At 40.4% G+C, this 18,422-nt stretch overlaps 1 protein-coding gene across 1 annotated transcript; it reads right to left on the bottom strand.

The window, feature by feature from the left end:
• Positions 1-293: 293 nt before the first annotated feature.
• On the bottom strand, positions 294-18,309 carry LOC139710860 (lymphoid-specific helicase-like). The gene is made up of 19 exons (XM_071622783.1): positions 18,222-18,309; positions 15,217-15,293; positions 14,609-14,835; positions 13,838-14,047; positions 13,434-13,497; positions 12,895-13,010; positions 12,187-12,276; positions 11,301-11,450; positions 9,657-9,839; positions 8,940-9,154; positions 8,037-8,162; positions 7,331-7,433; positions 6,496-6,657; positions 5,658-5,824; positions 4,735-4,984; positions 4,122-4,241; positions 2,793-2,909; positions 1,537-1,696; positions 294-881 (listed from the first exon to the last, which is right to left on the bottom strand). The coding sequence occupies exons 2-19, from the start codon at positions 15,287-15,289 to the stop codon at positions 520-522; spliced, it is 2,895 nt and encodes a 964-aa protein (XP_071478884.1). The 5' UTR covers positions 15,290-15,293; positions 18,222-18,309; the 3' UTR covers positions 294-519.
• Between the last annotated feature and the right edge of the window lie 113 nt (positions 18,310-18,422).

Genomic DNA, 18,422 nt, shown 5'->3' with positions numbered 1-18,422 from the left:
CATCCCCACAGAAATGAGCAATTTTCATCAGTAGGTGTCACCGTCATCTGAGGGACATATTGCCAGGGTGTTGTCAAGGGAGAATATTGCCATGAATTCATGGGGAGAATGCACATAAATTACTTAAGTTTGAATGGAAATTTCTTGCAGGAATTGTACTCTCACCTCCCGTCTCCAAATGACAAGAGAATCTCTGTTTCATCTCCTACATTTGCTACCCCTTCTTCCTGGACATAATAACTATATAGTTTCACATTGAAGCCTTTGGGAAGACATCCCTCCTCCTCCTCCTCTACCATAGTACTACAAAATGTATTGCTAACATTTGGAATGCATTCCTGCTGAAATGATGAGTTAATAGGCCCCCATGGTAATAACCAGCTTCCAGCTGTTTATCTCAATCATTGCTTCTTCACTCCTTGCATCTGGTCAATTTTCATCACTCTGCCACAGTCAGGCATCCCTCCATTTCCCCCTCCTCTTTTCTCACAGTTCTTATATCAAGAGTGCGGACTGCACTCATGCAGAGATGGTCAGCTCCTGCGCCCCCTTGGCAACAGACGACTCCACCCTCTCCATTCCAATCTTAGTCTGTGGGCATTCCTCCTGCTCATCTTCCTCCGCCTCCTCTCCAGTGACCTTGAACAATCCCGGTACCTCCTTCACCGCGGAGGCCCGCTTCCTCCTCTGCCCCTCTTGCTCCTCCAGGAGATCAGACCGGTCCAGGAGGAGTTCCAAGTCCTTGTTGCTGATCCCCTTCTCCCGGCAGTTCTTCACCTCCCCACTGTGGTCAGCGGAGCGGAGCAGGGCGAGGAGTTCCTTGGGGTTGATGAGGGCCTTGGTGTCCTTTTCCAAGTTGGTCTTGCCTCCTTTGAATTTTCCTACAAGCCGAAATGTTACAAAAATAAATGAATAAACCATCAACACTTCAATCACACAACATAAAAACTTCACTGAATTCCCTCTGGATCTATACACAATTGTTCAAACTATCCAGCAGTTATGCCTAATTTCCAGCAGTTATGCCTAATTTCACTGATGTTGGAAGAGCTCGAGTAGTCATGTCTAAAATCACTGTCCTACAATGCACTGGACACCTCATTATTTGCAGCTTTGGAAACATAAGAATTACTTCAACAGAACAGTACCAGCTATATACTAAATCAAAATAAAGATAGGAAAGGGAATGAAAGTGAATCCCTATCCTAACAATTTGTCAAACATTCATCATCTTTCAATGGTGCAAGCCTACAACAAAATTTGGCTACAAGCAACAATTAAACAGACAAACACTAATTTACTGGATTCGAATCTCAATGGGAAACGGGCTACACACCCTAAATGTTGCTATCAATTCCTTCAAGATCTTTAACGAAGCAAGAGGTATAACACTCACCTCACGAGCTATACAATGGGATGTATTGCAATAATTTTGTTGTGGGCATTACTAATCTAAGAGAAACAAACAGCTAAAAGCCTTTTATGCAGAGTACAGCTGGAACTATTTGGGGAAGACATCAAGAAGTTCTCAATCACCTTGGTGTATAACCATCTTCTCCAGCTTGCGCTTGGCTGCTGCTCGCTCCACCACCTTCTGGTCAATGGTGTTGGAGGTGACCAGCCGATAGATGACCACCGGCTTGCTCTGACCGATGCGATGACACCTGTCCTGGGCCTGTAGATCACTTTGAGGGTTCTGTGATGGAAGAAATATAACATGGCATTAATGTTAAAATTATCATTAGAACAAGAATTCAGAAATCCCTCTTTCAAGACCTTATTTTGGAGAATTTTCTCTTTTCCCTCAATTGCTACCTAATTGTTATGCCAAATTACAACCTTCATGTACTGTACACGCCATATAATAAGAATCTCACACAATATACGGCATATGCAGTATACTATATTCCAATTCATGCAAAACTTTGTAGACATTATGTCAGTTTTATAAAATAAAGTGAATCTTGAATTGTCCAAGCCAATACAGATTGTTCTTTTATCAGGAAAAAACAAGGAAAAGTAGAAATTACGCGCTGCGTAATATATGTCCCCGCCAGAAGTAGCATTTTGTAGCAAAATGTACAATATAGGTCAAAAATCAAGGTCAAAGGTCAAAGAAGTCAAAGGTCAAAATTCTGTGTACAAGTATTGAAGTCCTCACCTAGTGCCATCACATAAAGCAAACGGAATCAAAATCGGGTTAGAAATGGCGAAGGAGTAGCATTTTGTAGCAAAATGTACAATACAGGTCAAAAAATCAAGGTCAAAGGTCCAAATTCTGTGTAGAAGTTTTGAAGCCCTCACCTAGTGCCATCACATAAAGCAAACGGAATCGAAATTGGGTTAGAAATGGCGAAGGAGTAGCATTTTGTAGCAAAATGTACAATATAGGTCAAAGGTCAAGGTCAAAGGTCACAACTGAAATTCTATGGAGAAGTTTCAAAGCTCCCATGTAGTGCTCTCATATAAAGTAAACAATCAAAATTGGCTCATAAATGACAGAGAAGTAGCAAATTGAACATTTTGATCACACACGGACGCACACACGGACACATGGACAGACGGACACATGGACAGACGGACACATGGACAGACGGACACACAGACACACACACGTACGGAGCCCGTTTCATAGTCCCCTGCTCGAACTCGTTCGGCGGGGACAATAACTTCAGTTACGCTCTTGTCAATATGCCTAGAAATGAACCCACCAAAATGCATTCAAAATAAGCATCAAGAATTGTGGTGGAATGCTCCCTCCTATCCCCTCTCAATCTCTCTCCACGACTTACCCAGTCACTGTCATAGATGATGACGGTGTCTGCAGCAGTGAGATTGATCCCAAGACCACCAGCTCGGGTGCTCAGGAGGAAGAGGAACATCTCTGGGTTGGAGTTGAACTCCTTCATCTAGGATGAGAGATTGTGGTGTACTGTCAATAAGTGAATTACATTTTCATGATTTGCATGGGACAAGATTTTTACTCATGAATGCACACTTCATGCCTGATTCATAATGAAAGCTGGGGTAACACAGAATCCAATTTCTCATGCGGTGGATTGAAACAAGAAAGAGGTCATAGCGATAAAATCATGCGCTTCATTCCACAGATGATCATCATCACTCTAGATTGAAGTTAATCAAACTAACAACAAAAGAAAACATTGAAAGATGCAACACTATACAAATAACAACATCATTTCATCACTGAATTCAGCACAGTATTGTGAATCATGCCACAAATTTCTTTACATAAGCTACACAAATGAGTAATCAAGTACCGGGATGGACCATGAAGTGTCAACAACAGTACTTTGATGTTAACTATCATGAAAACACAAACAAATGAACGTGAAGCTCATTTGAAAAGATCTGGGATGCCTGGAATGAGACAGAAGTTGAGGGGAAAACTGTCTCTACATCTATCCAGAGCCTTTCTTTCTTTCTTTTGTACTGGATAGTTGCTATTATATTCCACATACTTAGAATCTTGCTATAGGATTGGTCAAGAGCTGATCATGTGAATAAGCGTAGTTTTGCCCATCACATCACCTGAAAAGAAAAGTTTGTTACACTCTATGTTGATAGTCCCTTTTGTTTCACTGAACTCTTCAGTCCATGCAGTCCTAACGTGAGATGAGTACGCACAAAATAAAAGTGCATTGCACTATGGACTATCACTTAACTAGGTCAAATGATAGTCCACAGTGCAACATACTTTTATTTCGGTGCCGCGGCGCATGGAGCAAATTCATTGTTTTGTCATCTATGCGCATACGTCTAAAGTAAACTACGTAGCCCAAGCCCTAAGGATACCCAAAGACAGCTAAAACGGTTTCAGATGTGGAATAAAATAGGAATATCCAGGACCCTAGATGTGGAGTATAAAGCAAATAATCAACTTTTAGTTTCACGCAATGAGACAAACTATCACTTCCTTGGCGATCTGAATGCATATGCTACCTTTCCTCAGCTGCACTTTGGAAAGATAGCTACATCCAGATTGCCTCAGAAGTGATAGTTTGTCCCATCACCTTCACCAACGTTGAATATTTGCTTATTATCTCTACAGATACTTGTAACTGTCTGTACAGCAACAAAACTCATGTAGACCAACTCACTCTTTCCTGTCTGTCCTCAATGGCTGTGCTGCCGTCCAGTCTGCAGTACTTAAACTTCCTGAGATGGCAATAGTCCTCAATGATGTCCAGCATCTTGGTCATCTGGGAGAATATTAGTACCTGGACAGAATGGAGCGGGTCACAAAATGTTTCAATCTCTCACTGGACAGGCATCCAAATCATGCATTTGCTATGAATCATTTTGTACAGCCAAGACATTCAGATGTTTCTGAGTATTCACAGCTTCAATGCAATTTGAGGCCAAAATGGTAATGCTTACTGGTATTTTTGTTTGTTTGTTTGTAGTTCTTGCAACAATCTGTAGATAATGGTGGTTCATTGCTAGGCATAAGACATTAAGACTGATAATTGCAATGCTTACAACAACAAAAACTACTGATTTTCATACAACTGATTTCAATGGATTGGTTACATTTTTGTTTGTTTGTTTTTTTGCTCCATGCCAAATTTGGGTATCTTCAAGCAGATTACTAGCACTTTTAAGACCCACTGAAACATTTACACAATACAAAATTATGCAACAGACTCAAACGAAAACCTTTCTGTTGGCTTTTTACAGAAATAAAGTTACCCGAGGTAGCTTCTACCCTACCTTGTGTCCCCTCTTGCGCAGTGCGGGCAGGAGTCGGTCCACCACCAGCATCTTGCCGCTGCTGGTGACCAGCTCCTCGTCCATCCGGTAGTCGCCCGTGGCCGGGTCCAGCGGGTACTCCAGCAGGTAAGGATGGCTGCAGCACTTGCGTAGTTGCATCATCACGTTCTGCAGCTTGATATTCACTTCGGACTCGGCGGACACGCCCGTCTTCTTCTTATTCTTCTTCATCTTGGCAGCCTCTTCCTCTCTAGGAGAGTAGGAAAAGATTTGAAAAGTGCTCATTCAAATAAAAAATACAAAATCAAATTCATTCAGAGTTTTCTGCATTCACTACATCACAAATTAAATACAGTCTTATTTTTTCCATTTTCAAAAACAATAAGATGTACAATGGTATGATAACTGAATGGAGAGATTTGATTTTGAGCCATTCCTGATAGAGGAATAAACAGTGATCTGACTAAATTACGGTATAATGTATTGGTAGAACTGGAATGCAGAAGGCTGTTGGTATATAAGCAACTAACTTGAAGAGACTTTATTCAACAAGGAGAAGTCAGCTTCTAACCTTTCTTCAATCTCAAGTTTTCACTGACAGAAATAGATACGTATTTATGTATTCTTGTTGGTATCATATCAGCCACAATATTTGTGAGCTTGCCTCCCAACATACAGGACAATAAGAATATGTTCACGATCAAGATTGGCATGGTGAAAAATGCTCTGTTAACAACATCCGAGGCAGAGCAGAGCAGAGTGGAAAATTATGCCTCTTGTCGGCTTCAATTTGGAGGCATGCATGCAACACTACACAAATGAGCACACAAACAACACATATCCACACAAAAAAAGCAATCAAAGTAACAAGCCCACAAGCAAAATAACAGACAAACAAACAAGATAAAAATGATGGTCCTCACCTCTCGAGCTGTCTCTCCATCTCCTCAGCCCACTTGATGATGTCTTCCTCGCTGTCCTTGTCCTTCTTGGAGTCCATCATCATGGCGTAGTTGACAGCCTTGGTCCTGGATGACCTCTTGGGGCGTCCAGACGGGGTCAGCTCCACTGGCTGGACCACTTCCTTCTCCTGCACCAATCAAAAAATCAAATCAAGTGTGAAGATTGGACAAGCTACAGATGTCTAGCGAGTCAAAAGTTGTGTCACCTACACAAGAACAGCTCCTTGCTGTTCTTAACTCTTCATGTGCCATGGTAAAAGACCCCTGCGTGCCACGTTATTCTGAGACAGCAACGTAGTCATGCTTTGGGAAAACATTCTATTCTACAAATCTATGTAACTCTTAGAGACTTATGTTACCCTGGGCATGTAATAAGTAATGTTGTAGACAAAAACAAAAAGCTTTGCTTTGACGTAAATTGCAAGACAAACCCATGATTGTTTTTCTATCAAATGGCCAGTAACTATACATTATTGTAGAGGCTTGACTTATGCACATGAAACAGGAACAGAAACTTAGAACTTAATCGCAAATCCAGTCAGGAACACAACTTGATATTCAATCACCACATAAAATTCAAACTACATGTGACTGGAAGGAACTGCGAGAAATGTTTTCATTATACTGTGGCATTTGGCGATTTATCAGTGGGTTTGGGTGGGTTTGGGTGGGTTTTGGGGTTTGGGTAGAACATGCGAAGTTGGCACGCCGTCGACTGATTCAGGCGTACGAACTTGGCACACAAAGAGTTAAGCGAGCAGATCAACAAGAGACCGCCACAGTTGTCAGTGCCACTCACCTGCTTGGCTTGTATTCTCTCCAGGATGGTCTTGTCCAGGGTGTGCTTGTAGAAGTGTTCCTGTTTCTTGGTGAGAGGGGCATGGACCAGGAGCTCCTTCTTGGGAGGGATGAGGAGGTCTACGTCAGCCTTCAGGCGGCGCAGGAGGAATGGTGTGAGGATCTGTGTACAAGGATGGGAAAAGAATTTTTCTATTGTCTTGCTGGCATTGGAATACCTCAGATATCTCATAGTGTGAAGCTACCAGGCTGGGGATGTGTGTATGTGTGTGTGTATGTGTGTGTGTATGCATGTGTGTTGGGGGAGGAGGAGAAAGGGAGTTTGAGGGGAGGGGGAGGGGATAGACACCAGATTTCAATGAGCCCTTGTCACCCCTTGCATAGAGGCTCACCAATCCAAATTTGATTTATGCCTTCTGCAATGACACATGATTCAGCACAAACATGTGAGAGACTTCTACACTGTTCTCCACTCATTGCTGTAAGCTGGGTTTTGCAGAGAAATTGCAGTTATACAAGGGTGACAGCCATCACACAGTAAATACGAGAGCTTGAATTCATATCATATTTTCAGCACACAGTTCATGGACAACAGGTCTGAAATTTAGTAATGGTTCCTGCACAAGACTTGTTTTCCATTCCTAGGTGGCTAATGTTTCCTGTCTTTAATATTAACAGAAATCAATTTCAAAGAGTTGTCCCTCACAGAAAGTTACATGTTTCACTTCAACAAACCAAGAACAAGCTTTTGGAGTTGCAGATGTGCAATTACAATTGCTATTATTATTTTTTTCTCTCAAAAATGCTAGATCAAAGCAACACCTCGGAAGTCTCACCTGATGCAGCATGGATACAACATGCTGTTCTCTCTCTTGGGCAATGATTGCCTCATCGCCGCCTTCCTTGGAGAGTGTGGAGAAGTCAAACCAGGACTGAAATCTGTGAAGGAGGAAAGATTTTTAGTGGCAACTATTAGGAGGGATATCTCTGACATAAAAACAGCTCAACCTCATGATGAAATAAACTTGTTATACATGTACAATGTACATACAAATATAATATGCTTCCCTCTCTCTCTCCTCAATCTTATCTGAAGAGGAAAAAATGTAACCCTTTCTTTTTCACTCTTGGCAGATTAAAAAGAAACAACAACAACAATGAAAGGTGTTTCTGCATGAATGAATATCCTTTGAATATGCAACAAACACACCGAGAAACTAAAGAATCAGAAAAGGAATCTGTCTGATAGTTTGATTCTGTCTGGATGAAATGTATTAAAAGAATGTTTGTCTGAACTTGTTGCTAAATGGCAGAGAATTCACTGGAACAGGAATGAATGCTGTGGTGGTGGGGAGAAATGCTTTTTCAATTGCACCTTATAGCCCCGTATTAAAGTTTATGTACACATTTTTAAAATATATGATGTCTTTTTGTCTTTACAGAGGCCTCGCCTTCAATTACACGCTACAATTAATCTCCATTCAAGCGACTTTACAAAGTTTATAGAAGTGGCACCCAAAACAACAGAGAGTCTTCACTCACGTGTTCAGGTCATCAAAAACTTCTGGCAAGAGAAAGTTGAGCATGGACCATAGCTCGGCAAGGTTGTTCTGCAGCGGCGTGCCAGTTAGTAGGAGGCGATTTGCAGTCTGGTACATCTTCAGCTCTCTGAAAAATGTCGTTTTATTTTAACAAGATGCCGAGTCAACCAAATATATGTCTCAATCATCTACATTGACATTCCAAATCATTCATGGCTCAAAATCCTCCTTTTCACACTGCGCACAACCAGAAAGAGGTTACACAAAGTGTAAGCTTAAATCACATGAAAAGAGAAAGAAATACAAGGAAAAATTCCTGAAGTGTCCCCAAAAGAGCACATGATGCTCTAAATGGAATACTGTACAAGCTGACAGTTTTGAAAATTGCTACTTGTCTGACAATATCATGTGCTGTTAATTTCGGGAGTTGCAAGGGTCTGGTAATCGTTACTTTGCCTTCTACAAAATACATAAAAATACTAAAGCAACTAACAGTACCCCTACTTAATGTTTGACCTCGGTGATTCCCAGTACATAAACAAGAAGTGTGTTCTGTATTGAAAGTACTGTACTACAGTGCACTCCCGTTACAACGAACACGGTTATAATGAAATTTCGGTTACGGCAACATGTTGTTATAACCCAGATATTGCAACGTCATGCTCTACATAGCTTGCTAGACCTTCAGTAGTTACTGAATTGAATTGAATTCTTTTCTAAACATATTTTCACATGTTGTAGTGTTCACACATGTTTTATTCATGCATAGTTAAAAAAAGAAAAAAATCACAAAATTTGCAAAAACTAAACCAACACACACACACAAAAAAAAAAAAAACCACAAAAAAACAAGACAGTATACAAATTTACAAAAATAGAAAGACGTTGATGCCAGGATACAAACCTGATCAGGCGACAGTTGAGGTTCTTGATGCGGTGGCCTTCGTCCACGATGACATACTTCCACAGCATGGTCTGGAGGTGGACCCTGTCGTTCATGACGATCTCGTACGACGTGATGACGATGGGGTGGGAGTTGTACTCCCCGACCTTGCGGCGGATCAGCCGGCGCTTCTTCGTGCGCTCCTCCTTGGAGCCGTGGTAGAGAATGACTGGAATCTATGGAGCGGTGTCAAGAAAGCAAAGGTCACAAAGGACGAATTTATGCTGGCTCTCCGTCGGGTCATTGACGTGGAAAATGACACATCAAACCTAATATATTTCATAAAATACCTTCAGGACAACAACAGCGATTAAAATATGTAAGCTCTTGCACAGAAAGCAACTTTGAAGCTCAGTTATATACACAACTTTGCTGAGTATTTCTTTCAAGCGACAAATATCCAGTATGTATGCTACAAATCCTCTTTTCAAGATCTACATACATTTGTAAAGAAGGCATTATTAACTTTTGATGGGGTCCATTGAGTGTCAAACAGAATCCCTTTTCATCATAGGTCTTTCTCTTTTGATTCCTGAGCCTGCATAACACCTTGTACTTTCGATTCAATCTTCTGTTTGCTATTCTGACTCTATTCTGAGAGGATATGACTGTTTGCAAAGAAAACAAAATTGTACACATTTCTGCTTGCTTCTCTCTATTTCTCTTCATAATTCTCACCTTTGGAGTGAACCTCTGGAACTCGGAGACCCAGTTGGGGAGGGTGGAGAGGGGAGCGCAGACCAGAAAGGGACCTGGTACCCCCATCTCGATGATGTAGGCAAAGAGGGCGATGCATTGTATGGTCTTACCCAGTCCCATCTCGTCCCCCAAGATACCATTCACACCATTCTCGTACAGCACCTGCAAAGAACATGTGAGATGCCTCGTAAATGATTATGGTTCCCTTGCATAAGCTGAATATACAGCAGTTACATCACCGTTTCTTAGAGCAGACAGCTTAACCCATTGAGGACGGAAGGATTTTACTACAACACGCATTTCCCACGACACCTGCCCGAGCATACTTGGGACTTGTCCTCAACGGGTTAAGAATGAAAATGGTGGGAAATCGATCTGTCATTAACACAACCATTTTTAATGACCTGTCAGAGCTCTCAGTGGTCATGACAATTTTCACCTCTTTCATGGTTCAAATGTGGAAGAAATCCAAACAAATGAGGCAATTTTTGTAGCATAAATGTAACACAAGCAGGAACAAAATTCCTACGTAATGAACGGTTTGCCTTTCATTACCTTGAATTCTTACAAAAGTAGAAGCCACAAAGAGGGTTAGCAGTCTTCATCATTTTCTTTGTGGTGTAACCACAATTAAATCCATTATATTATTCAGAATTTAACATGTACTGCCACCTCAGTAGCAATCTAAATCAGTTTGCCCATTGGAAATGCTTTGTCCTCAATAGGTAAAGATTCATAAATTGCCTGAAACTCTCATTTCACTCAGTAGCTTTTCGCCTTGCCCCAACCATGAAAGGATCCTAATAGCCGAGCCAAATTACAAGCACAAAGCAACCTTTAATCCTACAAGTAATCCCTTCCATTGTATAAGGCTTCTATTAGACAATGAGAAACCAGTGGTGACAGCTACCAGTCGCTCTTTCCACCTCCCTCCACACTGCGCAAAAAAACTTCCATTTGTTCACATCTCGCTTTGTCGGTCTTTTCCCGCCCTTTTTTTGTTTTGTTACAAAAGCACAAGGAACAGCTCGTAAAGTCTCTTGGGACAAACATACAGTTGCAGGGATATATGAGGGCTTCTCTTCCCGTGGCCAAAGTTCATCCCAGCACAGTGTGCCTTTATTTACAGTCCAAACAGGTATCAATCTGGCTTTGATATTTACATGTTTATCTAGCTTAAAAATTCATATTTTCATCTTTGGCTTCGTATTCAACACGACACTGTGTGAATGGGCCCTTTATGTCAGTGGAGGAAAATGCAAAGTTTATATTCAAAGCATTTCTGGGAGGTGTCTGGCCTTGCAAAGGTTGTTTGCCGCTGCACTGTCAAAGAAAGTTTGCCCCTATTGAAGCTCACCCCATAAAATGAAACCTTTGGCTGCATTGATGGTAGATACTATACAGACAAGGTATTTTGCAGTCTTATATCCTGGTGTTTGATCTTTGAATAATATCAAATATCAATGCTGCACAAATACATTTATAAAGAAACTTGAGACATAAAAGGATATTGTTTCTTATTCTTAATTTCCAATGGGGGGGGGGGGGGAGACACAACCATTCAGCAGACGCAATAAAATGCAGGATAGTTCATTGACTGGCTCACTATCGACACAATCTCACCTTCAGCCACTCCATGCCCTCTAGCTGGTAGCTGCGGAGCACCCCTCCAGTGAACAGTGTGGGCTGTCTGTCAGACACCTTCTCTCCATTGATGACTCTGCTGTATGTGTCCACAAAGTCTTCCTTGGACGCATCACTACTCTTCTGCACCTGCCATGCAAAAAAGAAATCACACATTTGTTTTACTCTACATTCTTTCTATACATTGTATGACATTCAAAGGACATTGAAGTTATAACTGAATACAGTGTTCTAGTGTTTCCACACTAAATGGAACTGATTTAACCATCAGTTGAGGTTTTTGCCATTCTGAACATTTTTGCATACCACATGGAGTTACTTTTCAGTCCACTTGATTCTACATCAAGAAGCACATCATACCCAAACAGACACAGACATCAACAATTTGTAAGATGTAACAAGGCATAAGGACTATGCATGAGCAAGAACCAAATACTACCAAAAATAAACAAAAAACAAACAGGCAAATACAAATAGCAGTCACATAGATTTAAGGTTACTGTAATGGATTTAAAAAAAGAAACAAAAATGGTCGCTACCATACTAGCAGAAAGGTAAATGGAGTGAATTCTCATCTATAAATCTAGTTGAACACTCTACTGTAAATTGAGAAATGCACGCAAAAGTTCTTGTCTACACTTTAAGCGCTGAATGCCAGTGGCAGTTCGCGAAAATTTCATGCTGCAAAAAAGGCCGTCGGCTCCAATTCGCGAAAAATTCATGCCGCGAATATATCGTGTTTTACAGTAATAGAAAGAACTTGCTAAGATGCTTAATACACACTGTACAGATGGCATCTTCTCTGTTCACACTTTTTCTTTTCCTTCTGAGGGAAAAACAAGGAATAAAAGAAGCATTATCTCACCTGTTCTGATGACTCTGTGTCCACTGGTTGAGTTGTCTCTTTGTCCTTTCCAGTCTCATCCTTCTGTTTCTTTGTCTGATGGGATAAAGTCTGAAATGAGGCAGAAACAATGATCATTTCTATCTATACTCTTTTTTTTGTAAACAAATCTGAGTGTGACACAAAAGGAGTAAGAGTTGATATTTAAAGTAATCTTATTTCTTTTTGTTGGAAAAGAGGCTAGCAGATTCATTTCTCACAAGTGGAAATAAAGTTAACTTGGTTTTCTACAAAAATCTGACTTCTCACTTGATAATGTACTAAGGCGCCTGCTGTTTCAGTAAATTGTAAAAATGCTCAATTAACATCACAATTAATAATTACGACTGAGAAGAAAACTGTATACATATATGAATATTGGGCAGTCCATGAGGGGTCTAGCTATTGCAACAATACGCTATTAAAAAATTGTATGCAACATCAGAAAAGATGTGCGGGATCATAAGTGTCATGCCGATAACTGACAACATGCAGTAAACGAGATATAATGCAAATGACTCAAACGTGTCCTCAATCCTACAAATCTGGCTAGACAATTTTCATCCATGGATTTCAGTTCATTAATTGTGATACAGCATTTAACAGTTAGGCCAAGATAGCAACAGAGACATCTTCCTCGTTATCTTCTTGCATTAGGTCTAGAAAAGAAAATTCATGGCTGACACTCACGTCTTTGTCGAGATAATCTGCAATGGAGTAGGTCTCTGCCTTCCTCTTCTGGCCTCTCTGAGACTTGTCTGCTTTGCTGGACTTCTTCTTTGTTTCTTCTTGGCTGCTCTTGCTCTCTGCTCCACACAAAGAGGATGAAGTTTACAGATGATGATTTAACCCTCTCTATGCCAGGAATTGTGCACAGTGTGTAAAATGCTTTGGGGTTTTCTATGCTGATCAGCATTTAAAGCACATTAAGGGATAATGGGCTGGTGCTATTTTTTCTAATTTTTGTGCATTTTGTATTTTTTTCTGGCTACCACTAACCACTTTACACTGACCAAAATCAATGTTAATTAATTTTCCAGTACGGAATTTCTAAGTATTTACACATGAGTTTAATCTTCTCTTCTTGATAGGTGAGAGTAAATAGATTAATATATCAATCAAGTGGCAATATCTTGATACATGGCCAGTACATTTAAACCGCAACATACGCATGTTCATCTGTTACAGGATAAATCACAAACTTTCTTCAAAAGGAAGGAAAGGAATACCTTGGCTGTCTTGTTCATCCTGTCCTTTCTTGCCCCTCCTAGATCGCTTTGGGGTGCTCGTCTCCTGAAAAATTCAGGAGAAATTGTCATCAACTAACACACTGCTTGCGTCCTGGAATTCACTGAAAGTTGTTGCAGCATGATATGATAGCATTCTCTCAACTTATTTTCACATTTTCAGAGTACCATAGCCACGGATAAACTTAGGAAAGTTCAATCATGCAAATTCGAGAAAGTTTTATCACGCAACTTCCGCACTTATAACTTCTCTTTTCGAATAATTTCACCACAACTTTCTCTCAACACACCTTGATGACATAACACAAAATTCTTTGTACATAAATCTCAAGTGAGGCTTGAATACTCAAAACCATCGTCTCCCCATCTCGGCGATCTCATCGTACCTTGGAGGACTTGTTGGCCTCCGCCTCCTTCTGCTTCTTCTCCTCCTCTCTCTTCTTCGCCATCTGCCTCTCCTGCCGCTTGCGCTCCTTCTGCTGCTGGTCCTCCATCTTGGCCAGGAGGAAGTTGGTGTAGATGCTGCTCTTCTGCAGGAGATGCTGCAGCCGCTTGTAGCGCTGCTCCTCCAGCTCTGTCTTCCAGCTGTCTCCGACCTGCCACAAAAGGTCAAGGGTCAAGGGTCGCACTGTGATAACAGCCCATGATACAAATCCAGTGAAACCATACCCCCTTTTCTGATCTCATTGAAGGGTCAAAAACCCCACAATGTCAGCTTTTATGAAAGGCATAAATAAATCAGAACATTCAAACACTTTAAAAATTGTAAAGTGTGTGATTCTTTCCATGCTTCAGAACTGACTTTCCTGGGTGGTAATTGAAAATTCAGCAGAGAACAATTTTACAATGATGAAGTGCGAGTACATGATGCTGTTTACATCAGAATGAAGTTCACATGTAATGTTAGATTACATTAAAATCTAGTACTTTTGTTTATCAGCTTTGATCTGGAAAGATGTGGATTTGCATGACAAATACAACAGTGTGGGAACAAGAGAAATTTACCCTTTCCCAACTCTATTGGGTAACAAAATGGCTCTTGGCAATAAACACAGTATGTAGTGATGCTTGTCTTTTTTTTCTGCCCCTATCCACTTAGCGTAAGTGGACAAGCCACGCTTGGCACCTCTTGGGCACCATGCACGTACATACAGTACCTCCGTCTTCTGTGAGTCATCCTCCTCCTGAGTAGTCTTCTTCAGCTTCTCCTCCTCGGCCAGCATGGACTCCGTGATGACCGCCGCATCATCCTCCGCGGGGAGGCTGACATCGCTGCTCTGACCGGTGCTGCTGGCCGGGGACGTGCGTCCCGAGGTGCCGCCGGGCATCTGGCTGTCGCACGTGTCTTCTCCAGTCGACGCCATCTCCGCTTCCAGGGGCTTCTCTGCTCGGGGTCACATGATAAATTCAGGTTCAGTCATAAATCGTAACACATCATCCGATCATCAGGAAAGCAAACAGAATCCTCAAGACTTGCAAAATTGTTAGGTATATCAAAAAGCATGAACACAGCAAAAATATTTCAGTACATACTAGCAGCTTAAATTGCTATAAAGTTAATATAATTGACCACCTCATCACAAACACGATCATCAGATCATCATAAAAACTACAGTTTGACAGGTATTTACTCCTTATTTTTTCAGCTTTTATCAGATACATCACAAACAAACAAACAAACAAACATGCATGCCCCACACTGTAGATAATGAAGTACTGGCTTTGTATGGGTTAGGCGTATAATGAAGCAATTTTTTCTTATTACCTGGTGTTAGATCCATAGGTTGCTTTCCCACAACATTCTCTGTCTGGTCAGAACTCTGAGCCTTGCTTGACATTATTCTGTTCAGGTTTGCGAGAGAAAGAAGAGAAACAATATAATGCTTAGTAATACCTCACAAATTTGGCAGCACATGTTTAAAAACAAAAGAGGGGAGAATAATACAGGATGCTTGCATGATCATTATGTTGAAGCAGGTAGACAAATGGTGTCACTGCTTTAGGATTTACACTAAAAAGTTATTAGAACACTTTATATAGAACACACAGGCACCAGAACAAAAATATAGGGAACTCAGAACGGTAAAATAGTTGGCAAAGAACCAAGAAAAATATGGTGGCTCCAGATGGCTTGATATTTGTCCATGCAATTATTCTTGTAATGGCCAACTAAAAACAAAAGGTACAATTTAAAAGTAAAGATACAGTCAAAATGTAACACATTAGACAAGCTTTGCTAAGAGAAATTTGGTTAATAATTACAAAATTATCATAGCATTACATTCAACAATTCATTTTATACAAAATGAATAATCATCCTGGTGGAGGGGTGGGGGGTGTTAAAGGATTACATTCAATACCAGTACTGCATCTCAATAATAGTCACATATGCTGGAATGATTTTAAAAAAAGGGGGGTGGGGTCTTTCTGGAGCATCTGACACTAATCTGGTACTGCATACAGAAGCAGCAGATACACATTGTTCATTGACATCAAATGAAGAGTCTGATTTAATTTAAGGTATGTCCATCTCAAGATTCAGCAAAATTAGACCTTGCAATGATACTTTCTTTGTTATACAAGGAATATTTTTGCAGTTATGATGAAAACTATTCTATATTTTCTTACTATCCAATTGTTTTTGCAGGTTTATTTAATCACAAATAGCTCAAATCGACAATGGAGATAACTTGTTTTGCAATTAAACGTCAATTGTACATGTCCATTCACAGGGGTCTAATAACATTTTTCTTTAAACGGAATTTACATGTACCATCTATTGTAAAGAAAGAGCCAAACTCAACATAAACCAAACTAAACTCAAAACATAACCATTAGTCCTGAAAAAAAAAATTGATTAAATAGACAAATACACCTTGATTACCCCATGTTCTTCTTGATGGAAAGGAGACACTTCCTAACCAGGAAAATGAATGAAAAGGATATTGAATGTCCTACAGTACTATTGCAGTGTCATACATGGTGCAGTTTGATTGGGCAGAAAGTTGTAATTACTAAATAAGGGTCCAAAGAGAGAGTATCAAATGCAATCTTGCCTTGCACTAAATTCACTGCTGAACTGGATGGTGACAAACTGCATTGCTGTAAATAACATTTCCATAACAGAAGAATGACTAAGCACTCACGATATTAAAACAGTTTTAAATCAATTAACAAGTACATGTAATTCTAAATTTCTAATTTCAAGCTCTCGCATGTCTTCAAGCCTTATAAACAAAGATCCTCTGAGGCTTCTGTATGTAGACAGACCTAGTAGATAGATAGCCCACCTGTGTCAAAATGAAGTCAGAATATGTCTGTATAAGCTGTTATTTCACGTACAGATATTTTTGCAAATGAGGAGTTCACAGACATTTTTGTGAGTTGTCGTTTTCGTGATTTTGACACCCATGCTATCATATTAGTGCACTAATGCCTGTCATTTCAAGATATTTTTGTGTGTTGTTAAATTCGAGGTCCACCAGGGATTCACAAGTTTCCCGAAAATAACAGCTTATACAGTAGCACAATATTGAAATCTCTAACGTTACAGTGTAGAATGAGCACTACTGCACCATGCTGATCCAGTCCCCCATTCACCTGAACTGAATGGAGGGCTGCATTTACATGTATCATCGTTCTCACATTTGAAACGTTTCAATACCTGCTATTAAAATGTTTGCAAAGGCCTTTTGGCATGCATAAAAATTTATCCAGTTGTTGCATTTATCATCTCTATCGTCAGTCAAGAGGGAGGTATTGTCACTGCACAGCTCCATTGCGCGGTTTTGACCCAGCCGAGGAGTGAAGATGTAACGGTTAAAACATGTATATAGAGATCTAGTTAGCAGTGGATGGCATGGGCAGGTCTGGGCTACAAACTCATTTCATAATGTTAATGACTTTGCATTTATCATCTCTAGAGAAACATGCTTCTGGTTCAAATTCATTGGAGATCATACTTTTTTGGAGCATTTCAGAAACGCATTTCTAATCTTATAATCAAAATAGTCATTTGTGTTTATCATAGCTGCTCATAGTCTCCCTGAAAAGTTGTATGGAAACCTAAATTCTATGCCATAACTGAATAGATAAATGCACCCAAAAAATTTAAAAAAAAAATAATGTAAATTTATCAACAACTTGTTTATGTTAGTCGATAGGAAGAGTCTACATTATGGTCAATATGGTATCAATCAGGGTAGCCTGTGTTGTTTCTCAGCACTCCTATAAAGCTAACCTACCCAAGAAAGGACAAGTTCCCAGCTCCAGGTGGTCATTCATTCATCACAGACAGTTCATGAACACTACCAGAAGTAGGCCTACCTATTGGCCTTTAACTTTACATGAGAACATACAGTTACTGTAAAAGTGGAAATTTCTCTTTGGGTTTGCAACCTGTACATCTCTACCATTACTACTACCACTGTACCAGCTCGCTAACTCTTCGCGACTGTTTAGGCGAGTGAGCAACGCCAAAATAGCACGACCGTACAGACCCCATGGCCATGCCCCATTGCAGATTGAGGATAGGGGAAAGCAGGGGAAAGCAGTTCTCTCACACACAAAACGTACCACAGCTCAGCCGACCGCACATAGGATGAGCGTAAGCATGTTGTGCAGTGTACGACTAGATTCTACTACCCACGAGTAAAAATACTTGGTTTCAACACTTGTGCCAGGCCGTCTAGGCCCAAGGCACTGCTCGTAAAAAACACTCCTAAAATGCTTTAAAATCTGTTAATATGATACAAGAACATCCATATTTACCTTTATCTCAGATCCAAAGGATGACAGCTGTTGTGCTGAGAGAAATTGGTTTACTTGTTCGGTGTAGGAGAGCGGAACTTCACGTCTGTCAAACGAATGCGAACAGTAACCATAGCTTCGCGCGAAAATTAAAGGGCTTTCGTAACCTTTGATCTTTCATAATAGCGCGCCAAGCCAGACGACGAACCAATCTTATTGCTT

The sequence above is a fragment of the Diadema antillarum genome, unplaced genomic scaffold, assembly GCF_040938485.1.
Source record: "Diadema antillarum isolate AM-2024a unplaced genomic scaffold, OU_Dant_1.0 seq00001580_RagTag, whole genome shotgun sequence".
Classification (NCBI taxonomy): domain Eukaryota; kingdom Metazoa; phylum Echinodermata; class Echinoidea; order Diadematoida; family Diadematidae; genus Diadema; species Diadema antillarum.
Note: the sequence above shows the minus strand (reverse complement) of the source record. Positions and strands in the feature narration are given on the sequence as shown.